Source organism: Crocuta crocuta, unplaced genomic scaffold (genome assembly GCF_008692635.1).
Source record: "Crocuta crocuta isolate KB4526 unplaced genomic scaffold, BGI_CrCroc_1.0 scaffold84, whole genome shotgun sequence".
In the NCBI taxonomy this organism is placed as follows: Eukaryota; Metazoa; Chordata; class Mammalia; order Carnivora; family Hyaenidae; genus Crocuta; species Crocuta crocuta.
In genome coordinates, this window is record NW_027530213.1 from 7,645,136 (window position 1) to 7,670,351 (window position 25,216).

At 41.5% G+C, this 25,216-nt stretch overlaps 2 protein-coding genes across 8 annotated transcripts in view; both read left to right on the forward strand.

The window, feature by feature from the left end:
- Nucleotides 1-11,425, forward strand: part of PAXBP1 (PAX3 and PAX7 binding protein 1) — a 34,159-nt gene extending 22,734 nt beyond the window's left edge. The window contains exons 15-19 of the mRNA XM_077765510.1: nt 641-717; nt 1,231-1,297; nt 5,826-5,972; nt 7,929-8,083; nt 10,253-11,425. Of these exons, the coding sequence (XP_077621636.1) occupies nt 641-717; nt 1,231-1,297; nt 5,826-5,972; nt 7,929-8,083; nt 10,253-10,370 (564 nt within the window). The 3' untranslated portion in view covers nt 10,371-11,425. The remainder of the gene's footprint in view (nt 1-640; nt 718-1,230; nt 1,298-5,825; nt 5,973-7,928; nt 8,084-10,252) is intronic.
- Nucleotides 11,426-18,165: 6,740 nt separating this feature from the next.
- Nucleotides 18,166-25,216, forward strand: part of SYNJ1 (synaptojanin 1) — an 86,401-nt gene continuing 79,350 nt past the window's right edge. For all 7 annotated transcript variants that reach the window (XM_077765511.1, XM_077765512.1, XM_077765513.1 and 4 more), the window contains exon 1: nt 18,166-18,306. In XM_077765511.1, the coding sequence (XP_077621637.1) occupies nt 18,183-18,306 (124 nt within the window). In that variant the 5' untranslated portion in view covers nt 18,166-18,182. The remainder of the gene's footprint in view (nt 18,307-25,216) is intronic.

The window sequence follows — 25,216 nt, forward strand, 5'->3', positions numbered from 1 at the left end:
AACATTTGAGATAATGGTTTGTAGTTTTAAAATCCCTCCCTGGTGAGGAGATGTCATTATCCAGTGACTTCCCACCTGTGCTCTTCTCGCATCCTTCTCACTGCCCCACCCCCACTAATCAAAAAAACTGTGTTTTTATGGAAAAAGAAAAATGTAAAACTACTAGGATGGGTAACAGTTGATGATTAAAATGCTTAAACATTTGAACAGCGTATAGGACCACTAGCGATTATAGATATAACTAGTTTCCGAACTTCGGATTGCTGCCAGCCTCTGTACGTTCTTAGGAGCTGTTTAGATGTGGTGGAAAAGATGCTCTTCATCTTGTTTTCACTGACTTCATTTTGAGCAGAACCAAATGATGTGTGTGATCTTAAATATTAAGAATACGGTAGACTTGGAACGGTTTATAGATTTCTCAGTGGCTTTACTGCTTGGTGGTTGAGGGATAAACTGAGTAGTGAGTGAGGATTAAAGACCTTAACGCCTACAGTGAAGAAGGTAAAACATTGGAAAAGACAGTTTATTTGACATTGAGTACTTAATCATATGATTTAGAATATGGCTTGTTTTCATTTCTTAAAATTTAACTTTTATCATAACCCTTCTTAAAATGTGTGATCTGTTTTTAATTCTTTAGGTGTACCTGAAAGCACTTTTGTTAAGAATGAGGAGAACTTTAGATGATGATGTATTCATGCCCTTGTATCCCAAAAAGTAAGTAATTCGTAACATTAAAGATGATGATAATATTTGGGGTGCCTGGCTGGCTAGTTGCTAGAGTGTGTGACTGTTAATCTCAGGGTCCTGAATTTAAGGCCCATGTTGTGCATGGAGACTACTTAAAAAAAAAAAAAAAACAACAAAAAACAGAAACAAAACAAAAACCTATGATCTTCTATATTATCTTCCAGAGAACGCTTCTTAAATTCCAGAGAAGCTAAAGGTAGCTTGAAATATAAACTCTACCTATTTAGTGTAAACTTGTAGCCCAAAGAGACTAGCTCAGTGGAGAAATTGTTCCCTTAAGCAGAATAAAGCAAATAAGGCTTTTTGTTCTCCCTTTCTGTCTCCAAATAAATTTCCAGTTTCTTTTAACGTATCTTCCGGAATATAGTTATTTGGAAATTTGAAAGATAAATTGTTTTGTTCAGCTATTTTACATGTAGAAATCTTTTCTAGGAATCATATAGCACTTACAATATGTTTGCTCATGTTTTTGTTTCATAGTGTCTTGGAAAATAAAAATTCTGGGCCTTATTTGTTTTTTCAACGACAGTTTTGGTCTTCAGTTAAGGTACGTGTCTCTAGGCTATGTAAAAGAGTTCAGATTTTGTTTGATTCCTATACTTTGAAAAGTAATTTGATATTTGATTAAGTAACTCTATAGGCTGTGATCGATGTCTGTATCCAAACTCCATTTTACAGGTTAGTTTTATTCCAAAATTTTATTCAGGTTTGATGTTTCCACACGAGAAAATGTATTCTGAGTTCGAAAGCAGAGTCCGAGCCAGCCAACAGACTGCCTTGCTAAACCACAGTTAATGTATTCAGCAAGGAAAGCACCAGTTACTTTTCTTTTTAAAAATTTTTTTAATGTTTTTATATATTTCTGAGAGAGAGAGACCACATGAGCAGGGGAGGGTCAGAGAGAGAGGGAGACACAGAATCTGAAGCAGGCTCCAGGCTCTGAGGTGGCTGTCAGCACAGAGCCCAACGCGGGGCTCGAACCCACGAACCGTGAGATCATGACCTGAGCCGAAGTTGGACGCTTAACTGACTGAGCCACCCAGCCGTCCCTGCACCAGTTACTTTTCTAAGTTGGGGGCTATAGCACTGAATGTGCTAGAAATGGAGGCTTCGTGGAGCTTATGATATCCAGCACAGTTGACAGCAAACAAGTATTATCTCAGGTGTGACGAATCATGAAAGGAGACATTCAGGGAAGTAAGGGAGCATGTGACAAGAGGCACAGACACCTCGACTAATGAGTCACAGAAGATCCTCCACCACTCTGAGGAAGTGAAATTTAGGCTATTAGACCAGAAGAGTAAATAGGAGTTGGCAGGGAGAGGAGAGACAGCAGCATACACTAGGAAGACTGAGGAAAGCCCGAGAGGACTGGAGTTAGGGAGGAGAAGAGCTGTCCACATGACGCAGGTGCTGTAATTTACATATAGACACCTAGTCACTACCCAGATCAAGATGCGTAACACTTCTCCCATCTCCCATGCCCCTTCGTAGCCAGCACCTGCACCGTGGCGACCCCTTTTTCTTGTCCTATGGTTGTCTTTGTAAGGGTGTCTTTTGAAAGGAATTATTTATGGGATACTTTTGAGTCTGGCTTCATTCACTTAATGCATTTGGAATTTCTCAGTGTTGTCATGTGTTGTTGATAGTTTATTTCTTTTTATTGCTAAGTAGTATTCCTTTGTAAGGTGAATATGCCACAAGTTGTATTTTTTTTTTTAAGTTTATCTATTTTGAGACAGAGAGCATGGGAAGGGGTGGGAAGTGAGAGGCCCAAGCAGGCTCTGCACCATCAGCACAGAGCCCGATATGGGGCTTGAACCCACGAACTGTACGATCACGACCTGAGCCGAAACCAAGAATTGGATGCAACTGAGCCACCTCGGAGCCCCACTGTATATTTTTTTAAATCCATTCCCCAGTTGAGGAACATTGGGTTGTTTCTGGTTTCGAGTGATTATGACTAAAGCTACTATAAACATTTGCATACAGGTTTTTTCTGGGTATATAAATTTACATATCCCTTGGGTAAATACCTAGGCAAAGCTATTTTTTCAGATCAGCGATATGTTAATGTTACCCAGTTATCCCTCGTTCTCCCCACAGACCAGGTCAGTTTTTGGTTGTTTTTCTTTGAAGTCATTCTACAGGATGTGTAGTGGTGTCCTTTTAATAGTTTTAACTTGTATTTCTCTAGTGCCCGATGGCGTTGAGCAGATCTTCCTGTGTTTATTTGTCATTTGTATATGTCCTCTCTGGTGAAGCCTCTGTTCAAATCTTGTGTTCATTGTTTTTTTTTTTAATGTTTTATTTATTTCTAGGAGAGAGAGAGAGAGACAGCGTGAGCAGGGGAGGGTCAGAGAGAGAGGGAGTCACAGACTGAAACAGGCTCCAGGCTCTGAGCTGGCAGTCAGCACAGCCCGACGCAGGGCTCGAACTCACGAACCGCGAGATCATGACCTAAGCGAAAGTCGGACGCTTAACCGACTAAGCCACCCAGGCGCCCCTTGTTCATTTTTTAAAAATGTCTTACTGAGCTTTGAGTTCTGTATTCTGGATACAAATTCCTTATCAGGTGTCTAAGATTTGCAAAGAGTAGTTTTTCTTTCCTAGTGTGTGGCTTGTCTTCATTCTCTTAACAGTCTTGCAAAGTATAGAAGTTGTTTGTTTTGATGAAGTCTGGTTTATTACGGTTTCCTGAGCGTGTTGTGGTTTGGACGTCATATCTAACAAAGGTTTGTCTAACACAGGACTACAAAGTTTTTCTCCTGTCCCTTTCATCTAGATTGTTCTTAGTTTCAGGGTTTACATGTAAGCCTCCAGTCCATTTTGAGTTAATTTTTATATAGGGTGTAGGGATTAAACTGGATTAAATGAACTGGATTAAAGTTCATTTGTTCTAGAACTGTTGGTTTGAAAAGGCTTTTCAAAGCCTCTTTTTTAAATTATAAAAAAAGTTAATTGCAGTGTAATTAACATACAGCATTATATTAGCTTCAGCTGTACAATATAGTGGTTCAGTAGTTCTATATGTTACTCAGCACTCGCTGTGACAGGGGCACTCCTTAATCCCTGTCAGCTGTTTCACTCATTCCCCACCCCTCCATCCCCCCCTCTGTAAGTGTCACTTTGTTTTTTGTATTTGAGTCTGTTTCTTCGTTTGTCTCTCTCTCTCTCTGTTTTTTCTTCTTTGCTTGTTTGTTTCTTAAATTCCATGTATGAATGAAATCCTAGGTATCTTTCTCAGACTGACTTCTTTTTGCTTAGTATCATACTCTCTAGCTCCATCGTGTTGTTGCAAATGGCAAGATTTCATTCTTTTTTATGACTGAATAATATTCCATTGTATATACACACCACACCTTCTTTATCCACTCATCTATCGATGGACTCTTGGACTTCTTCCATAATTTGGCTATTGTAATAATGCTAAGGCTGTCCTTTATTGAATTGCTTGTGTGCCTTTGTTGAAAATTAGTATGGGTCCTGGAAGGGTTTTTAGCAGGGAAGTGACATGGACAAATTGCCATTTTTAAGATTACCTTGGCTGCTGTGTGGGTAATGGATCACAGCAGGTCCAGAGAGTAATAATGCAGATTTATTATCTGTGTGCCGTGCACCAGGCACTGTGCCATATCCTTGTTTATTGTTGAATCCTCGTGGCAGCCTGTGAACTGTTGTTTCCACTCCACTGATGGGACAGTTAGGCACAGAATAACCTGCCAGGGTCGTTCCTTTGTTCACTGTAGAAACGGGGTCTAACTCGGGCCAGTCTGACTGATGAGCAGTTCTTCTCAAACTGGTTCTGTGAAATACTCACTAAAGCCCTGAGTCCTCCATTGTGCATAATGAATTCTCTTTTCCATGATTCTGGAATGGCATTAGCTATGTATCTTAGTTGGGAAAATTCAGTAAGGGGTCACTCAGATAATTTTCTGTAGGTGTAATTCTCTCACAGAACACTCCTTGAGAAAGACTACTCCAGAACTTATGCTCATAATCACTTGAGTAACTGCAGGGTCCAGAAAGAGACGATGGCAGCTTAGATTGGGGGGTAGCAACAGGAATTAAGAGAAATGGGCAGAATCAGTGGAGGTGGGGTAAAACAACTTGAGGGAGAGGGGAATAATGACATCCAAGCTTCTGGCCTGATCAATTGGTTGGATAATGTTAACATTTACAGAGATGAGAAATATTAGAAACTTGGAAATTTTTATCGTGGGTTGGGCTGGGTACTCCCATTTTATAATAATGCATTCTATTCTTTTTGTGGATGGTTGTAGGACTCACTTAAGCATGATTTTGAATGGAGGACATTTATCTAAGAATCAGTACTTGCCCAGTAGTACTTTCTATTATGATGGAAGATGTTCTGTTTTCACACCATCCTGTACAGTAGCCACTAGCTCCATGTGGCCGTCTACATTATAACTAGTTAATTTAATTAAAGCATAAAATTCAAATCTTCAGTCACTCAAGGCAATACTTGGACCCTTTAAAACTGTTTATTAGTACTTTGGCAAGACCTGGTCCACTGTATTTCATAAGGTGTGTTTTGCTCTATTTTCTTTGACTTAATTTAGTTGCTTAAAGCCTCTCCATAGTTTTTCTTCTTGTAAAAAAAAACAAAAAAACCCCAGACTTTTAAGTCTGAATCTTTTCAGAATTCAGATTATGGAGATGACAGCATCAAAAAAGCCCAAAATGTGAGTTAAATGTCAGAGATCTGATTTGTGGTTGCCAGAAATGAGGAGTCTAGGGTGGGGGGATTAGGTGAAAGGGTTAAAAAGTACAGACTTCCAATTACAAGATAAAATAATTCTGTGTAAGTAATGTACAGCATGGTGACTATGGTTAATAATGTGTTGTAAATTTGAGAGTTGCTTAGAGAGTAAATCTTAAAAGTTCTCATCACATGAGAAAAAACTTACAATTAGGTGAGAGATATTACTGTGGTAATCATTTTACCATACACTGTATACTTCTGTTAAATCATTATGCTGTATACCGTATACATTGTTATGTGTTAGTTACATTTCAATCTGGGGGAAAATAATTTTGTTTTCTCTTTCTAGCTATTAGGGAATTTTCTTCAGTGGTACGGCATTTTCTCAAATAAAACTCTTCAGGAGCTATCAATAGATGGTTTATTAAATAGATACATTCTCATGGCTTTTCAGAATTCAGAATATGGAGATGACAGCATCAAAAAAGCCCAAAATGTGAGTTAAATGACATGTATTGTAGTGTTTAAAGCATATAAATGAAAATGAATTAAGTTTCCTTTGTTTGAAGAGAGAGTTTAGAATTTTCAGAAAACCCCTTTGATTATTGAACTCGATGTGATGTTGACATTCAGTTTGCCTCCCAGCAGTTGTGAACCCCCTAGGCAGTTTTTTACATAAAAATATGTATAGTTATATTTGTATCTATTTCTATTATGTCATTAGTTTTGTGGTATTAATAAAAGTTGTAATTTCGGAATAATAAATTTTTAACAGTTGGATGAATACTGTTTTGAATGTTATTAAAGAAATGGTCTCTCTCATTTAAGAAATAATTTTAATATTGTTTTCTATTTTATATGTGGGAGTTACACAGTTGCATTTATTTAAAGATTTAAAAAATATTTTTATTTATTTTTGAGGGAGAGAGCAGGAGCAGGGGAGGGGCAGAGGGAGAGGGGACCAGAGGATTTGAAGCGGGCTCTGCACTGACAGCAATGAGCCCGATGCTGGGCTCAAACTTATAACCCCTGAGGTCAAGACCTTGAGCCAAAGTCGAATGCTCAGCTGACTGAGCCACCCACATGCCCCTAAAGATTTTATGTTTTTAAGTAATCTCTCCACCCAACGTGGGGCTCAAACTTACCACCCCAAGATCAAGAGTTGCATGCTCTATCGACTGAGCCAGCCAGGTACCTCCAATTTGATCTTTTGAAAAAAATGTTTTTGAAACAATTCAGGACCTAAAATTTATAAGTACAATACAAAGTTTTTTTTCCCCTCAACCATGTCACAGTAAGTCTGTGACATGATGCTCCCCTGTCCCAAATATTTTTATGTCCATTTCCTATAAACAGGGATGTTCTTATGATAATTACAATGTAACCGTCAACATCTTTTATCTGCTACTGTCACCTAATCTTTGAGACCCTTCAGGTTTTATCAGTTATGTCTGTAATACCACATCACTGGCAAAAGAAATTCCCAGATCATCCTTGGCATTTAATTATTGTGTCTTCCTTAGTCTCCTTTAATCTGGAAGAGTTCTTATCTTTCCTTGACCTTTACAGGACCGTGACCCTTTTGAAGATGATGGGCCAGTTGTTTTGCAGAGTGACCCTCAGTTTGGCTTTGTTTGATATTCTCTGACGATTGGATTCAGATTCTGCATCTTTGGCAGGAACTTTCCCAGACTTCATTAGAGCCCCTTATTGACTTCTGTGCCCTTAGGACATGGCGTCTCATTTTGAGGGAGCATTTTCTTGCTTTCTGACAGTTGGTGGTCCACCTTCATCTTCTACTTAGTGCCAGCCCTGGCGTCACTCATTTTCCCGAGCATCCCTGGGTTCCCTAACGGGGAGCCCTCTCTGCCCACTTGGGCTGAGTTCTGGTAGTACACTGCCCTCTCCCCTGTGGGAATCTGCCTCCCCTTGCTTGGGTTTAGTGCTGACACTGTACCCTCTTCACCTTGCTTAGGCTCTTGCCCTGAGGTGCCCCACTGGTACGATGCTGTCTTGACCCGACTCAGGGCCAGCATGCGCGCCTGTTCACGGAATTGTTCAGGACGGGGAGGCTGCAGGATGATGCTTCTGCTGCACATGGTTTTATATCAAAAGCTGCCAATAAAAGGACAATTCAGTTCATTTAGGGATTCCTGGAAGACAGGAGAATGAAGCAATTGTGTTATCAGTTTTATGTCCCTAATTAAATACTGGAGGTTATTTATGTTTTGTTTTGAATACCAATCTGTTGAAGTTAAAAATACAAGTATATTCAGGTATATTTGTATAGTTAACATGGGCAGTCAGGTTTAAGAGAATCTCCCTTTCGAGTGATTAGCTGTAGATAGTGCAGCAGCATGCCTTCTGCTTACATACATTATGCCCGTTGTTTGGGGTCAGCTTTAGACCCTTTATTTCGTTCTATTTCATTTTACATCTTTCTTCTTCATAGGTAATCAATTGTTTCCCCAAGCAGTGGTTCGTGAATCTGAAAGGAGAGAGAACTATTTCTCAGTTAGAAAACTTCTGTCGATACCTTGTACACTTAGCAGATACAATCTACAGAAACAGTATCGGATGCTCTGATGTGGAAAAAAGAAATGCAAGGTAATTTTTTGTAATCGTTGAATGAAACGGTCTTGAGTCTTTAGTTTTTGTCATATTTATTATTATTAAAATACCTTAGAGTCATGTCACTATTTTACTTTGAATTGTATATTGACGTAGTATTGATAAACCTACCAAAAACACATCATTTTTTATTTTTGCTGTTTTACCTAATCTTTTTTCAATGTGTTATTTGTGAAGGTATGAAGGGAGACTTGGTTCAGCAGCACCTCTAAGGAGACTGAATGTTTTCTCTGTCTCCTCCCTTGAAGAACTGGGGAGACTTCAGGCTTTTAGATTATCCTGGATCTTCATCTCTCGGGGTTCATTATATAAGACGTAAACCCTGAAAAAGCCGGTCACTGGAACTTGAAGTATATGAAAGGTTATTGGCCAATTTGGGGAGCGGTGTGTTCTGTGTTTCTTGGTGTCCATACCATAGACTAAAGGTCTGTGACATAGAGACATAGGCTCATGGTTTGAGGGAGCAGCTTGTACGTATTCTTTGCCAGGGGTTGCAAAGGAGGAGTGAATAAAAGAACCATTCTCCCTGTTTGTGGACATTGTCTTGGATGTTCATGTAATTTGGGGATAAATCTCTAGCATAAAAAGTAAGAATACCTAGTACAGTTTGAAAGGATTTTCTTTTTAAAAGTTTCACTTCATATATTCTTCCAAATGTCAGAGTTCTCATTTTCAGAATGTATACCATTGGGTCATACCCCTGTAACAAAACTTTTTCTTTTCCCTTATTTCCCTGCCATGGAAAAGAAACTTATTTTCTTGAGAAAAAAATTGCTGTCTCTTACAATAAAATTTAAAAACCAAGTAGACAGTAAAGATTTTAGTGGTAAAATTCTTTAGCAGGTGATTTTGATTCATATTTTAATTTCATCTTTGGTGTGGGTCATTTTGTTGTTATTTTTTGGCACTAATATTTCTTCCTAGTGTTTTTTTCTAGGCAAATCCTATTCACTTTTTAAGCTTTGATTTATATATACTTAACAGTGTTTTGGGGCGCCTGGGTGACTCAGTCGTTTAAGCTTGTGACTGTTGATCTTAGCTCAGGTCATGATCTCAGGGTTCCTGAGACTGAGCTCTGCATGGCGATCTGTGCTGATAGCAGGGAGCCTGCTTGGGATTCTGTCTCTCCCTCTGCCTCTCCCTTGAGCACACATGCATGTCCTCTCTCTCTCTCTCAAAATAAATAAACTTAAAAAGATTTTTAAAAAATAGTGTTTTTGTTAGGAAGTTAAATATCAACAAATGGCATTTATTTTTCTACAGAAAAGAACTTTAGCAGTTATTATAAGCACTTGCTGTGTGCCATGCACGTCCGTAAAATAAGTTCCATTTGGGTTAGTTACAAAGTTTTACAAATTATAATCCTTCCCTAAAAGGTTCTTGCTACAATTTGCAGAGGAAAGAGACCGCTAATATCACATGGTGTGCTCTTTCTCACACTTGGTTCAAATCCATGTTAAAGCGGTTCCTGGACCCGCGTGCGGCATCAGCCTCACCTGGGAGCTTTGTTAGACATGCCACTTCTCAGGCCCCACCCGACTTACCGAGTCAGAATTCTGGCTCTGGGGCCTAGCCATCCATGCTTCAGCAGCCCTCTAGGTAACTTAGGTGTATGTTAACATTTGCGGACTACACAGAGTGACTGCTGCTTGGGTGATAGAAGAAGCCAGTTTAATGCTTTCTTAGTGAATTTTAGAAGAGTCGAGAGTATGCTGGATTGGTGGATGGATTGGGGATGAAGACACAAATATAATTTGTGTGGCAGTTACGTTCTGAAAGAGCTTAGACTCTAGTTTGGGCCGGAAAGGGAGGCAGGGCTCTGAAAGTAGTTTGGCGGTAGATCGCTTTCCTTCCTTTCTAGATGTTAATGATATAATTGATTTGAGTGAAATTTTGGGGTGTATTTTTTGTGGAAAGTGGATCCTTGATCTCTGGGCTAGCCCTTCAAACTATACAGTTTTGTTTTACATGGACAATTATTTTATATGCAGTAGCTTTCTTATTTCTGTCTTCTTTAAAAATGTGTGCTTGAGAACATTGATTGCAAACCTCAAAAATGGTCATAAAGTCAATAACAAATTCTCCTTCGAAGGCTTTTGTACTAATTAATGAGATGTTGCTACATTTTTTTTTTTTCTTTTTTAGGGAGAACATAAAACAGGTAGTAAAACTCCTTGCAAGTGTTCGCGCTCTGGACCATGCTATGTGTGTTGCAAGTGACCACAATGTGAAAGAATTTAAGTCTTTGATTGAAGGAAAATAGATCTGTGAGACTAAAAAGCCCATTTGCTTTAATACCATTCCCAGTGTATAAATTTTGTATATATGTAAAGTTTCTTAAACTGTAAAATACTGATTGTTTTAATACAAAGAACATTATTAATATTCAATACTGTGTCCTTAAATGCAATTTCTTTGGAATGAAAAGAATTTACATCATTTCTAGAAAGCCTGTTAATGTTTTCCTTACTGCCTGTCATACTTTGTTTACAGAAATATTTTATATGGTTATTCAAATTAACCCTCACTTAATTGTTCCCTGTAAACGATTGTGTGCCGTGTAAATTGTGTAATTATGCATATATATATATTTATACCACCATGGAGTTACTTTCACACTGGAAATTTGTGGTGTTTTTTTACAGAATAAGCCTTTTAACGGCGGAAAATTATTCAGTAGCCAATCATCTTAGGGAATTACTACACTGTTGCAACAAAAGGGCTGGCAAGTGACTAAGTGTTCTTCACCTTTCGGTTAGCAGTCGCTATCACTGTAGCTTTGCTGCCTTAAAATTGAGAGTGGAGTGTGGACTTAGTCATTGGGTGAATGGAAACTTTCTTCCTTGAATCAGCATTACAGTCTAATGTGGGTTTAATATGAACTCTGAATAATATATGCAACATAGGTTTTTGAAAAGAACGAGTTTCACTTTTGAAAATAATAGCCCCACAAACCTAACTGCATGGTTTCGGGCTGACTGTCCTGTCTCATTCATGAGTCTACTCCCGACCAGCTTACAAAAATACATGCATTTGAATTTTCATAGTCTGTCATTTTATTTAAAATCCCACATATGTGAGTTATATATGCAATAAAGAATACGCCTTGCTGATGAGCTACACCCAGGCAATTTAAGATCCTTGGTCTTCTATAATGTTTATACCATGTTGTAAATATTCCGAGAACTTGTTTTAAAGTTTATGCTTTCTGATTCTGTGATTTTCAAAAGAGGAACTTTTTGGAAATTAAGGACTATTGTTTGATAATTATATATGTAATTAAGCTTTAGCTAAGCATTAAATTAATTTTTAAATAGATCCTTTGTTGTATTTTGCTGGGGACTAATTTTAGGTAGAGCATTTCATAGGACTGTGATACGGTGAGACCATTAGCACATGTGCCCTTGGTCAGGTCAGATAATGAGAATAGAGCGGTCATGCACTCGCAGTGCTCTGTCAGCTTTGTCTTTAGTGCTGGGATGTTACGTACCCTGCACGTTCATTCTCTTCCACCAAGAGTGGCCTTCTAAACAAAATTAAAGTGAGAATACGTTAAGTCTAAGCAGAATTGAAATAAGAACTTTAGTAGACTCAAACATACAATCATGTACGTATATGACCTGCACATCATCTGTGCCTTAAATTTGTGTTTGTGAACCCATTCACTGAGGGCTTTTCCTTAAATTTGTGTTTACGAACCCATTCAACTGATGGCTTTTACACTTAAGGACTCCTTCAGTAAGCGCTGAAAAGACTTTCTATCCTCTGCAGACCCTCACGCTGGGTTCAGGAATGGGCTTGAGTAGCACACTGGGACCTTGACCAAAGGTGAATTTAACATCCAAGTGTGCGTGAAGACAAATAGCTCTCCTGTCTCGACCAGAAAAAATTATGCTCCTGAGATCTCTAAAAGACATCCTTTCTTATGAAGGGCATTGGCAAAAGATGAGTAGAGGGTGACATCTTAATAAAGCTAAAGGTTTGCTTTTTCAGTTTTTCCTTTTGGATGAGTCTCCTGAGTTAACTTCAAAATAGGTGAGCAAGGTTTTCTGAAAGGAAAGTTATTTTCATTGAGACCGTGTAAACGCCGGTCATAAAGACTGATTGCTGCCTTACACCAGTGCCGGTGGGCCCCACCCTGCCTCTGCCAGTGGCTGTGGTGACCGGGGAACGCCTGCAGCAGGCTGGAGTGTCCGCCAGCTAAGGTCCCAGGGCACAGCTCTCAGGCAAAGAAGGGAGTGGGGAGAGAAATAGCCGGTAGTGGGGGTCCTCGGGGGAGCCATTGCTGAGCTAGCAGTAGACATACAAGAGACTGTTGAGGGGGGTGACAATAAGGGGGAAGGGAGACGGGGCTGGAGGAGGCCTGGAGAGGCTGAGAACTGAGAGACCATGAGGCACACATGACCTCTGGAGTCATGAAAGGACTTAGGGTCTCAGATACAAGGCTGACAGGGCCTCCTCAACCCAGGGTCCCAGCGCTGAGGAGTTTCCTGTCTCCAGGAGCCGGCCTTGGACTCCCCACCACGCCCTCTCCCTGGAGCCCAGGGTCTCCTTGCGGGGAGCTGGGAGGGGCGAGATTCCGTGGCCGCCAGACCAGCTCTAATCTCTCAGGTATGTTACACGTCATCTCCCAGAGGATAGCTGCCTGCGGTGATAACCTTATCGCCCAACACTGGCCCCAAACTGCGCTGTGAGCACCTTACCTCATAAACTGTAAAGCTCTCCAATTGCTTTAAAGCCAGCTTTACTGAGGTATAATTTAGAAGCAGTAAAGTTTACCCCCTTAAATTTAAGTGTGTACAGTTCAGTGAGCTTTGATAAGTGCTGAGTTTTGCTTCAGATGCTAATTTCCCTCGAAATCATGAAATCCTTCTAAAAACGGTCCAGTGTTGCAGCGCTGTAAAATGCGTTATGTAAGTTGCTATATCCGTGTGGTTGCCGGGACTCCTCTCTGACATGGTCATATCCATATGGTAGACGGCCTCTTGCCAATCATTGACTGTAACCACGATTTTGGTTTGTTGTTTTAAGTAAATGAAACTGGGAACAATTAAGACACTAGAACTTCTGCGTGTAATTGGAAGAGTGAAGTAGGTCTGAATGTTTGGGAGACCTTTGCTTTGATCAGGCTGTCGGTGTCCAAAATGCTTTGGAGACTGTCCTGCAAAACAGAAACTGTGTGGAAACCAGATTTGGTTTGCTCAGTGGCTTCAGACTGCCTGGCAAAGGCAGACGAGCTAAAAATTGTTACGTGGAATTGGTTTTGATGTGCAATGTTGACTGGCCCCTGGCCTGCTTCTGGACCTTCAGGCCCCAGTAATTTATATCGGCTTTCCTCTAGGGCTGAGCCTTGAATGTTAACTATCATGCAGGTCGGTAAGAATGCCCATATACAATGGTCCTTAGTTTGGGGGCTTTTACTTAAAAAGATCTTTAGGTGAATATACTCTATATCCTGTGCTTGATTCAAAGCACATGGTGGAGGTGAAAGCTTTGATGAATTCCGTGGAAGCCATTTTAAGCTACTTTACAAAAACACCTAGCCCATGAAAGCTTACCTTTCACATGTTACCTTAGGTGTTGAAATTCCAGAGACACCTGTTGCCTAGGGACCAAGAGCCAGGTTGACAGGTGACACCCTCTAGCTCTCCTCTCAGTGAGGCCGAGCCCTGCTGCCGCTCGGGTCCTTTGATTTCCACGAGAATCCTGTGTGTCATTAAAACAAACTGCTTCTCTTGAGTTCCTTTGAGTTGGTCTATTGTTCGAAATGAAAACTTTTTGTCACACAGAAGTTCCCTGATGTGTATGGGAGCAGTTTTTTTAGCCTTTGAAGCTTTTGTTTGGTTTTATTTTCACAATGATTCTGCTCTCCGACTTAACTGTATTTTCTATTTACAGGGTTTCTGTTTTGCCAATTTAAAATCTCCTTCTTCACTTAACTGCTATAAACTTATGCAGAGGAAACAGCTCGTGCTATTTGGAACCTATTCTTGTGTTGCCCCTTAAGGCCACTATTTTCTCTTTAACAAGAAGCCACCCCTTTCTATATACGAATGGCCCTCTGCAGATGCTGATAAAAATGAACTCTGGTCCATGTAACCTGAACAAGAGCCTGTTAAAGAGAACTGAATCAGGCTGTTAATATTCCCCAAGTTTGCCAGTGTTTGCTAGCATTTTGGTAAAATTCAGGATATAAGGAAAATTGGGGCCTACTACTAATTCATGTTAGACATCTGTCAAAACTTGTGGTCTTGTAACAGTACAGTTTTTGAAAATGGCATTGATATAATCATTAATCATTTCTAAGTTAATAAGCCCTAGCAGTAGTGTACAGGGGACATATTTTAGACTGAGCCATTTAGGAATACATTAGTCCCTGTAGGAGCATTTTTGACTTAGAGAAATGACAAGTGCGTATTTTAACCTGATACAGAAAATTGCCTGTAGGGGAAATAATCTGATCAAAAATCATTTAGAAGTCAAAGTGTTTGTCTTCAGTTTGTTGAAGCTATTGAAGCTGATAATCTGAGGCACATATCTGAGGCCATTTGGCTGACCTCGGTTTCTTGATGGAAAGTCACACAAGTCTTGTATTAATTGTCTGTGGCTGTTGTAACAAATTATCACCAACTGGGTAGTTTGAAACAATGGGAATTCTCTCACAGTTCCGGAATCCAGAAGTTTGAAATTGAGGCCGTGGCAGTGCCGTGCTCCAAAGGCTCTAGGGAGGGACCCCTCCTACTCTCTCCGGGCTTCTGGGGGCTGCCGACATTCCTTGGCTGGTGGCCATCTTGCTCCAGTCTCTACTTCTGTCTTCACATTGCCTCTGTGTGTGTCTCATTTCTCTCTGCCACCCTATAAGAACAGTTGTGATTGCCCTTAGGGCCTGCCCAGATAATGCAAAGTAATCTCAAGACCCTTAACTCCGTCACATCAGCAAAGACTTGTTTTCCCTATAAATTAACATTCACATGTTCCAGGGATTAGGATGCACTATTTTCGAGCCTACCACAGGCCTCATGGCTCATTGTGAATGGTCAAGAAAGTGTCAGCACGTCTCTGTGGGTCCTTAAGACTTCAGTAAGAAGATTGTGCCATTTAACATGTATTTTAAGTCCGTACTTCCTCCCAACCCCCACCGACACTCTTCAAATCTGGTGAAAATTTGGCATTTTCATGTGCTGTAACAAGCATAAGTAATAAGGAGGGACAAGAAAAAGAAGGAATAACATTCTATAGAAGTCACTAGTAAAATGGCCCTTGAGTTTTCAAACTCTGAGCACGTGCTTATTTCATGACTAAAATGAAAGGATTTGGAAAGGTGGTGGCCTTCTGACAGCTCTAGGAATGAGTCCTGCTTATTCCCCGCCTTCCCCCCCCCCCCCCCTTATTTTGAAGAAAGAAACAGCAATTCAAACCCAGAAACAAACTTCGACCTTACTCTCCTTAGTCCTAAATCAAAAGAAATCAGAAGTAGGCAGAACACCAGCTTCTAAAAGAACCCAGTACCCACAATTCCCACTCTGAGAGTTGGGGGGTGGAGGGGTGGTTCTTCATGTAGCCTCATAGACCGGCATGATGGGAGTGATCTTAGGTTTAGGGTGGGCAAGTTTGGTTTCTGGTCGCAACTCCAGAGTTTTAATTTTTAACAACTTCTCTTTTCTGGGTCTCAGCTGTCATTAAAAGCAACTCCCAAGCAAAGTATTCAAAAACATCAACATCTCCCCTTCCATATGTTTTTCTGGTGCATACATCTGCCATTCCTTCAGGACTAGAGAGGCATTATAACTGAATAGGCAAAAAAAAATTTCCATTCACACCCACTCCCATTTACTTTTCTCTGTCAAATGCAATCTCTAATTGAAATGGATTCTTCGGGAAAAAAAAGAAAAGAAAAGCAACCACAGTCCAGCACAGACTCCTTTAATTCTGAGGCTGCTGTCAGTAACTACTACTAATGACAAAACAACCCTTTTTTAAGTAAATAGTACTAAATGAGAAATCCCCCCCAGTTCTCAGAACTAAATGTGTCTTTGCATCCCTCCCTCCTTCTAGAAAAGAAATGGCTTCTTTTTCTAAAGAATTATAGCTACTTTAGTATCCTGAAATCAGGGTGGGTCCAGCCTCTCTAAAATGGATGAAGAAATGTTAAATCAAGTCACATGACAGGGCCTGGAGGGGGAAATGACTTTGTGCAAGATAACAAATTTAAATTCTGCTTTTGCTGCTAAAATAAACGCAAGAAGGGGAAGAGGTAAAGAAAAAACAAAGGCCAGCAGAAACAGCTTCTGGCTTCCCTGGGATTTCAATTCCTTTTGCCCCCGTTGGCTTGGACTTCATTTCCATGTTTAGGTCTAATGAGCGGAAACAGAATGAAACGTCCGTAGGACACATTGATATTAGCCACATAGCATGATTTGTGAAAAAACGAAAGGGTTAGATGCCTTCCGTTATTAAATTGCGTGGTTGACGAAAGCTATTCGCCATTCAGTGACAACCATAGTTGCCTCAGTACAGCCATGTTTCAACTCAGTCCTGAGGTCCTGGTTTGTGACATCCGAGTCTCCACCGTTTGTACCACTAAGCGCTCTCCTACAGTGTTCCTGAGAGCTCTGGAAAACGCCAGAAGAAAAGGCAGCTAACAGAGTTGTTCCAAAGCAGGCATTAGTTTTTCTTCGGCTACTTATCCAGACGCTAGGATGGGAACAGAGCGCTGTTGGCGCGGAGACACCATGGACAGCTCTTCAGGCGCCGCCCGGTGGGCCCGCGAGCTGACTCCCCAGAGCCCTCCCCCCGCCCGTCAGGCCGGCGGGGGCGACAGGGGGTGGTCCTGACACCCATCTTGGACACGTATCAATACCCGGTCCCCAGAGTCCCTCCCTGGTGCCCACGGGGAAGGTTGGTACGCTCTGAAAAGCCCAGGCGAGGGGGTCAGGGAGGCTGATCCTTCTCGTCCCCGCATCCCCAGCGACCTGCAGCTGCGGCCCTGGCCGCAGACCGCCTGAGACGAGGGTCGCTGCGCGTGTACGCAGCAGGCAGCCCACCGTCTCGGACTCGCAGGGCGGTCCGGAGGGGGCGGGGCCTCCCTTCTGTCGCCCCGCCTTTTCCCGCGAGGGGCGGCCCTTCCGCCCCCGGCCGCAGCGCAATGCGGAAGAGATGGGCCTGCTGGAGCGGAAGTGACGCTTCCGGCGGCTGTGGCGGCTGNGGGGGCTGTGGTGACAGCGGCTGTCAGCCTGCCCGCGGGAGAGTCACCAAGTCGGTCTGGGCGCCGGGTCATCCCTGCTGGCGCATAATGGAGGGATCGGGCGGCTGGGCGGTTCGGCGGCTGCGTCCCCCTGGGAAGGAGCCGCTTTCCCGGGCGGTCGTCTGCCCGGGATCCCCGAGGAGCCCCGGTCGGGTCCGTGTCCCGAGTCGTGACTCTTCCCGGGTGGCCATTCATATTTACGGGCTTCCGCCTGCTGTCGCCCCCAGCCGGCGGTGGCCTGCGGCCGGGCGGGAGGTGGCGGTAACCTGTGCCGCTTCCCTTGCCCTTCGCCGCCGCCCCCGGGAGCGCCAGTCGTGTCGCGTCCGATAATCCTTTCCCTCCTCCTGCCCCCTAAGGAGCTTTGAACCGGCCTCGTTAACCTTCCCTCCCACCTCCTCTCCTTCCCACGCAAGGAAACACCGTGAAGTTTCCGAATCGGTTCCCTTTCAATGTAGTGACAAATCCCGAAGCAGGAAGCTGGTCAACAACTCCGAACGAAATACGCTCAAAATCTTTCCTTTTGGTAAAGATAAAGTAAACGGAAACTCATCTCAACCGAACCGTTTGTGGCCTTAGAGTGTAATTAAACCTTGTGCTCTTGCCTTGCCGTGAGAATTGGTGGCTTTTCGGTAAAATTAAGTGACGGCTTATCTTTTGGAATAAACCATTCGCTCCCTGGAGCTCCCTTTTATTTTTTTCACCCCCCCCCACCCCCCATCGAAACCTGGCAGGGAGGGGCTTCTGGAAGCCTTGCAGTCCTTGCTGCAGAAGGAAACGTTAGCTTCATTTGCTTTGCTTGCTTTGCACAGGGCTGCCTCTGAAGAAAGGAGAATGGCGTTCAGCAAAGGATTTCGGATCTATCACAAATTGGATCCTCCACCTTTGAGTCTCATCGTGGAAACCAGGCATAAGGAAGAATGTCTCATGTTCGAGTCTGGGGCTGTGGCTGTGCTGTGTAAGTCATCTGTTTCAGCCCAACTGATCAGGATGGCTCTGTGTTGTGATTTGAAATAATTCAGATTCAACCATGTTTTTAGGGGGAGACCCCGACAGCCCCTTCACTGTATTTGGTAGAGCAGAGTATGCAGTTACTTTCTTTCCTCAAACCTTATTTTAAACTTTCATTTTCTTTTCTCCCCCACCCCCTTTGCAGGTTTCCATTGGGGGTCGGGGGGAAAATGCAAGTTGGGTTACAGGTTTTTGCTTTCCTGGATCCTCTGCCTCCGTAAAGTACATCTTTCTCTCCAAAGAAATACTGCCACAGATCATATCACATCACGTAAGCCCGTAAAGGCTTGCTGGACATTTTTACTGTAATGACCAGGATTTCTTATATATCAGCTATAGTAACGTATTTAATGTTTTCGGAGTATCTTTGGAGAGACCCTTAAATTTCTAGTAAGAGAACTGTAAACTAGGATTTCATGTGAGACATGCGATTAATTCCGTGTCCTTGGAAAAATTATTTTGATTAAGAAAAGGACAACTGCGCCACAAGACGAATAGATTAGGAAGGTCTGGGTTGTTTTCTGCACAGATGGAGGAAATGAAAAATAAAAAGGTTAATTTGAATATTAATTTTCTTTCTTAATCCGAGATTTTGGCGGACGACTCCAGGTTGGGGTTATTTGAAATGTGATTGTGTTTTTGAAGGCTTTCTCGTGATAACTCCTTGTGTTGTTCATGTTTTTTTGCTTTGTTAGCATCAGTTTAGCCGCCGGTCATAGTTTTATAAATTAAAAATAGCATTTGAAAGTCATCCTTAAAATATAAGCCCCTAAATATCTTCAACTTTTAAACTTTCTTCAGAGTCAGTAAGTGAAGAGCCTACGAAGACCCTGGCTTTTGCATACTTTTGCATAGTAACCTGTTAAAATGTTAACCTGATGTTAATACTCTAAAATAGTACATTTTACCTTGATTGGGAAAAGGGGTAGTGACATAATGAAAAGGCTGAAGCAAAGTATAATGTATAAGAAATGTATATATTTTTGGTACACATAGTAACATGGTTTGAGCAGGATGTTTCTAAGAAAACATCTTAATGAGTTATACTTAGTGTGTATTTCATTCCTTCAAACTGTTTTTTAGATTTAAATAAACCAAAATATAACTTGCTATAATATTAATTTGCATAGCCTATTTTTTTCATACTACAAATATAGTTCTTATACTGATGAATTCTTAATTTAAAATATCTGGGGGGAAGATAGGTTGGTTTAGTTGGGAAATATTTTTTAGCTGCGTGTGTGTGTGTGTGTGTGTGTGTGGGTGGGTGTGTGTTCTGGTGATGTTACCTGATTTTTTAATTTGTCTAAATTTTATTTCTTTTTTATTTTTTAAAAATGTTTATTTATGGGGCGCCTGGGTGACTCAGTCGGTTAAGCATCTGACTTTGGCTCGGGTCACGATCTCACCATTCGTGAGTTGGAGCCCCACGTCAGGCTCCGTGCTGACAGCTGGAAGCCTGGAGCCTGCTTCTGATTCTGTGTCCCCTCCCTCTGTCCCTTCCGTGCTTATACTCTATCTCAAAAATAAATACACATTTAAAAAAGTTCGTTTATTTATTTTTGAGAGAACACGAGCAGAGGAAACACGAGCAGAGGAGGGGTAGAGAGGGAGTGAAGAAGGAAGGGAGAAAAAGAGAGAGAGAATTCTAAGGAAGCTCCTTGCTGTCAGCACAGAGCCCCATGCGGGGTTTGAACTCACAAACTGAGATCGGGACCTGAGCCGAAATCATCTCAGATGCTTAACCAACGGAGCCACCCAGGCAACCCTAATTGGTCTAAAATTTAAATGTTTCTTCAGTTGTGGTTGCTGGTAATAATAGTGAGTTGAATTTTCAGCTACATAAGATGCACTACCGGTAGTTACTAGGATTAATTGCTTTTATTCTCAGGTAGGAAACCTAAGGGTAATCATACTTCCAAACCTCCAGCAGCTTTTATGCCAAATAATGGTTAAGAAAAAGCAAACTTCCTCAACCATGCATTTTGGCGTTAACATTTATTTTACAGAAAAGAATATTAAAAACACTGTCTTAACTTTTATTGATTGTATTTCCTTTCATTAGATTTAAACTATATAAACAATTGTTTTAGAGGAAAAAGAGTTTGAAATGTTGCCTTTCCTGGTAAAAGTAGCATGCATAAGTGATGTATAATTTATTAGATATGTTATTAGCTTTCCTACAATAGACTTTAGAGTAATAACTTGATTTAATGTTAAGAGCTAACAGACCTTTTAATATGTCCTTTGACTTGTAAAATTAATTTGACATTCAGTTTGGAGCAATACCAAGGTGCATATTATGCTGTAGAATGTTCGTTTTTAAAATCTCACATTTCTTAAATGCCTGATGTACTCAGGGAGCCGCGTTTGGAAAATACTGAGGTGTTCTTTTCAGCAGGTCCCAGCCCCTTGAACCTCAGTGCAGTCTGCTTATTAATCTGCAAGAAGAATCTTCAAAAATCTTGTTCGATATTAAACCAAAGTGTAACCCCAGTTTTCAGTGAGATTGGGTTTAAAGTCCTCAACCTGTCCTTCAGGGCCTTCTATAACTTCCATAACTCCCACCCTCTGCGTCCAGTATCGGTGTAGGTCTCCTTTAAGGAGAGACTCTTGTGTCTCCACAGTGCTTTCCCAGAGTGCTGTGCTTTTTGTACCCTTCGTCATACTCCTCCTGTCACATCCTCTTCCCTAGAATGCTCTTCTCTACCTTCGCACTCGAAGCCTGTCCTTCTCGCACAAATCAACTTCCTTCCCGAGAATCTGCGCCACCCACCCACTCCGTCTCATACTTGTCTCTTCCTTTTCATCATTTCTCTAGAACTGAGTCCGTATCAGGGGATAAGCCCTTTTTATGTGCTGGTTTGTGTTTCTCTACCTGCTAGTATGCAGGTGCTCGTTCGGAAAGCAGGTGGTAAAAGTGACCGTTGCAGGGCTCAGTCATCTACCAGAAGTGTATGATTTCTACAGGCTCTGGTGGTCCTGGCCGGAAAGAGTAAAGTTTAAAAAATTAGACATCTTAGGCAGTACATATCATTGAGGATTGACAATCACTTATTTGTGCTGGCTTATGCCAGAAGGGCCATGAGATACCCAACATGAAACCTGATGTTTCATATTATTAGCACATATCAAAAAATAAGGTGCCAGTGAAAATGCAATAAAAACAGTTCCAGATCATGGATCTTTGGTAGGGCCTGAGCGTCCACCAGTCCAGCCTCAGGACTCTGTCTTTATGTTGGTAGTCTTCAAAGCTTTTTTTTTTTTAATGTTTTTTATTTATTTCTGAGAGATAGAGAGAGACAGCATGAGCAGGGGAGGGTCAGAGAGAGAGGGAGACACAGCATCCGAAACAGGGTCAAGGCTCTGAGCTGTCAGCACAGAGCCCGACGCGGGGCTCGAACCCACGAACTGTGAGATCATGACCTGAGCTGAAGTCGGACGCTTAACCGACTGAGCCACCCAGGTGCCCCGGTAGTCTTCAAAACTTAAATCGGTCGTGGTATATGACTTAATCAGTGAGCCTGTGGTTTTCAGCCCTGGATGCATATGGTAATCACCTGGCAGGGGAGAGGGGGTGGGTTAGAACTACTGGCGCCTGGGCTCCAGCTCCCTAGAAAATCTGATGTGATTAGGCTGGAATGATTATTCTGAGCATAGTTTATACAGGCTTTATAGTTATTGTTTATATTTCCGTGATAGATTGTGGGATAACTTTTTTAGCTTGCAAATTTTATCCAAAGTAACCATGTGGCCAGAATTTTCATGCTATTATCTCTTATTGATAGTCAACATTATAATAACTAGTTGCATAACATAAATATATTTATATATATTAGAAGTAGTTTTCTTGGGACGCCTGGGTGGCTCAGTCGGTTCAGCTGTCATGATCTCACAGTTCATGGGGGCATCTGGCTCTGTGATGACAGCTAGCTCAGAACCTGGAGCCTGTTTCCACTTCTGTGCCTCCCTCTGTCTCTGACCCTCCCCTGCTCACGCTGTCTCTCTCTCTCTCTCTCTCTCTCTCTCTCTCTCTCAGAAATAAATAAAACATTAAAAAAAAAAAAGAAGTAGTTTTCTTGAAACATTCAGCCTGAACCATCATGCTGATGCTCCCACAGCCCCTTTTGATACAGTGCTTTCAGATGATGTGGAATTTCCGGGTCTGGGTACTGTACTCTCTGAGGGAAAAACCCATGTCTCAGTAATCTTTGTATCCCTACTGCTTGGTACAATGTTTTTTATTCACAGCTACAGAATAAATGGCTAAATTAGTGCCGTGGCGAGGAGTGGTGGGCAGGGAGGAGGAGGAGATTAACCTAAGCTAGCTTACAAAGTTCACAAAAATACAGTATTCTATGTTCGAAAGTATGGTACCTCTTTCTGTAAAGTTGAGTTTTTATTTTTTAAAGAATTGGCACTTGGCTGAACTGCTGATCCAGAAAACAGTTTAATTAGACTAAAATTTGACGTCTGAGGCGCCGTGGTTCAGTGTAGGAAGTAGATTCTCTGTGGCTAGCATACTCTGTCTGGACCGGTGTAAGCAGCATGTGTGATGGTCATGGAACTATGAGCCATGATAATATAGGACAATATTGTAGAGATCTTTGTCATAGAATGTGGATTACAGTGCCTTTTCTGTGAACCTGCACACTCTAAAGGAGTAATAATAATGAAATAATAGTTGCCATTTATTTCCCCTCCAGTCACAGCATTAAGCCAGAGGTTCCTAGACTTTATTTTTTCATGCTGTCTCATTAGGGTTTTCACAGCAGCCCTAGGCCATGGTTCTGTTTATTAAGTAACTAGGTCCAAATGTTAAATAGTCCTGTCCTAAGAACTCTGGTACCTGTTTGAAAAAAAGAATGCAAGTAAATAAAAATAATTTATTTCCTTCATAAATAACCAGTTATTTACTAATGGGATATGTATGTGCCTGTTGAGTGTTGAACAACTTTTCACATCTTAGAATCAGATTGGGCAGCTCACACCCCCGTTTCCTGTTCCGTGTTGACTTTGGAGCAGTACTTGCTTTTTATCACAGCAACTACTGAAAACCCAGCTTTACAAAGATAGGATATCATTAAAGGAATGCCCTGTACTCTGCTGTGAGTACCCTCAACTCACTCAAGCTAATAGTTTGGGCAGTGCAACATCTGTGAGTATCTCTGTACTTCTTTCAATTTAAAATATCCTGCAGCCCTTATGGGAGTTTGTTGAAGTGTCCTAGAGCGTGTCAGCATACAGTTGAGGAGACGTGGTATTAGACACCCTTTTCATTTAATTCTGTGGCTTGTGCTTTTATCTCCCATTTCATAGATGTGGAAACTGAGGCTTGGAGAGATTAAATAACTGCTCCAATGACATAATCTTACCATTTGATTTTTTTCACTTTATTATTTGCGTTGTTGTGAGGGTGGTTAATATTTGGGGGTTGGGGAATGAAGAGCGAAAACAAGGGAGTGCCAATAGAAGACTTTAAACTTAAGTGAAATCGATCGCATTATCTAATGTGGGAAGTGTTAAACTTGCTGTGTTTTTGCCTACCAACTATTGATATAGTAGAGGAAACATGATTTGGTTTAGAGTTAGGTCATTAAAAACATAAAATTGCTTTGCTGAGCCAAGTTAAATGTTAGGTTCTGAGATTTTGGGTAGCAAGTGTAGTAGGTGGTGATGACAAGCCGTGTGCATAGTTTTTTTTTTTTTTTATAATTGCCAAATGCTGGCTGTCAGCATGATTGCCCTTTAGATAAGTTGCAGTATCTTACCTCTTTTTAAGAAAAAAATTTAAGTTGAGGGATGAAGTCCTTTTTATAGTTGACTTTTTCTGCACGGAATGGTGAGATTTAGACTTGTTATATATCACTTTGTGTCAGGGTTGCAAAAATTTATTTTCTTTTTGTAAGTAATTTTTTAGAATAGTTCCTATTTTATAGAAAAGAAAGTAAACAGCAACTTAAATATCTATGCTTAAGAAACAAACAAAAAACCCTCACATTAACCTAACTTTTCCGTTCTGGGCCAGATAGCAGGATGAGCTTGTTAATGTCAGGCCAAACTAGTAGTTACCAAGTGCTTTCCTTCCTCTACCACTTAACTTTGCTTTGAGAAAATAAAAGGCAAAGCACAGTGTCTTCCTCAGTGAACAGTAGAACCCCATTATGCGATTTTATTATATAATTCCAGGTCCATCAAGTGTTCTTACTTGTCTTATAAAACAGAATTTAACAGGCTTTTCGCTTCTGACCATGATGGTATGACAGGAACTGGATTTAACCTCTTACATAACAACAACGAAACAAATAAAGAAACGATTTGCAGGTATTGGATGATAGGCGGCACGAGACGCTGGTACTTGAGGGCAGGGAAACAAAGGAGGCCAGCCTTATGACTGCTCTAACTGATCACTCTAGCTTATTACCTTGAGTGCTTCTGGGCTACAGTAGCAGGGAGATGCACCCAAAGAAATCCTGGCAGCTTCCCTGAGTTGAGGAGACAGAGTAGGGAATTTGTGGAAACCAAGGCACTAGGAATTCTCAGGACTGAGTACCGAACAGGAGGTAGCTGCACAGAGCTTCAGAGATATGCAGAGGGTTCCACTTGACATTTCAGTTGAGTGCTGATCAGTGCCAGTGTGTAAGGGAACTACCCAAGGCAGGGAAAGAACCACCAAAAAGGAGCAGGAAGCAAAGTTCCAGGAGCTCACCCAGGGCTGGGAAGGGTTGAACTGTGAACAGCCAGAATAGAGAAATATTGTAGTACTCAGAATTGGGTGGGAATTGGGTGAAATACTCAGAATTGGGTGTATTGCTTTCAGTAGTGGGGCCAAGTAGCCCTAGACTAAAGGCCTCTGT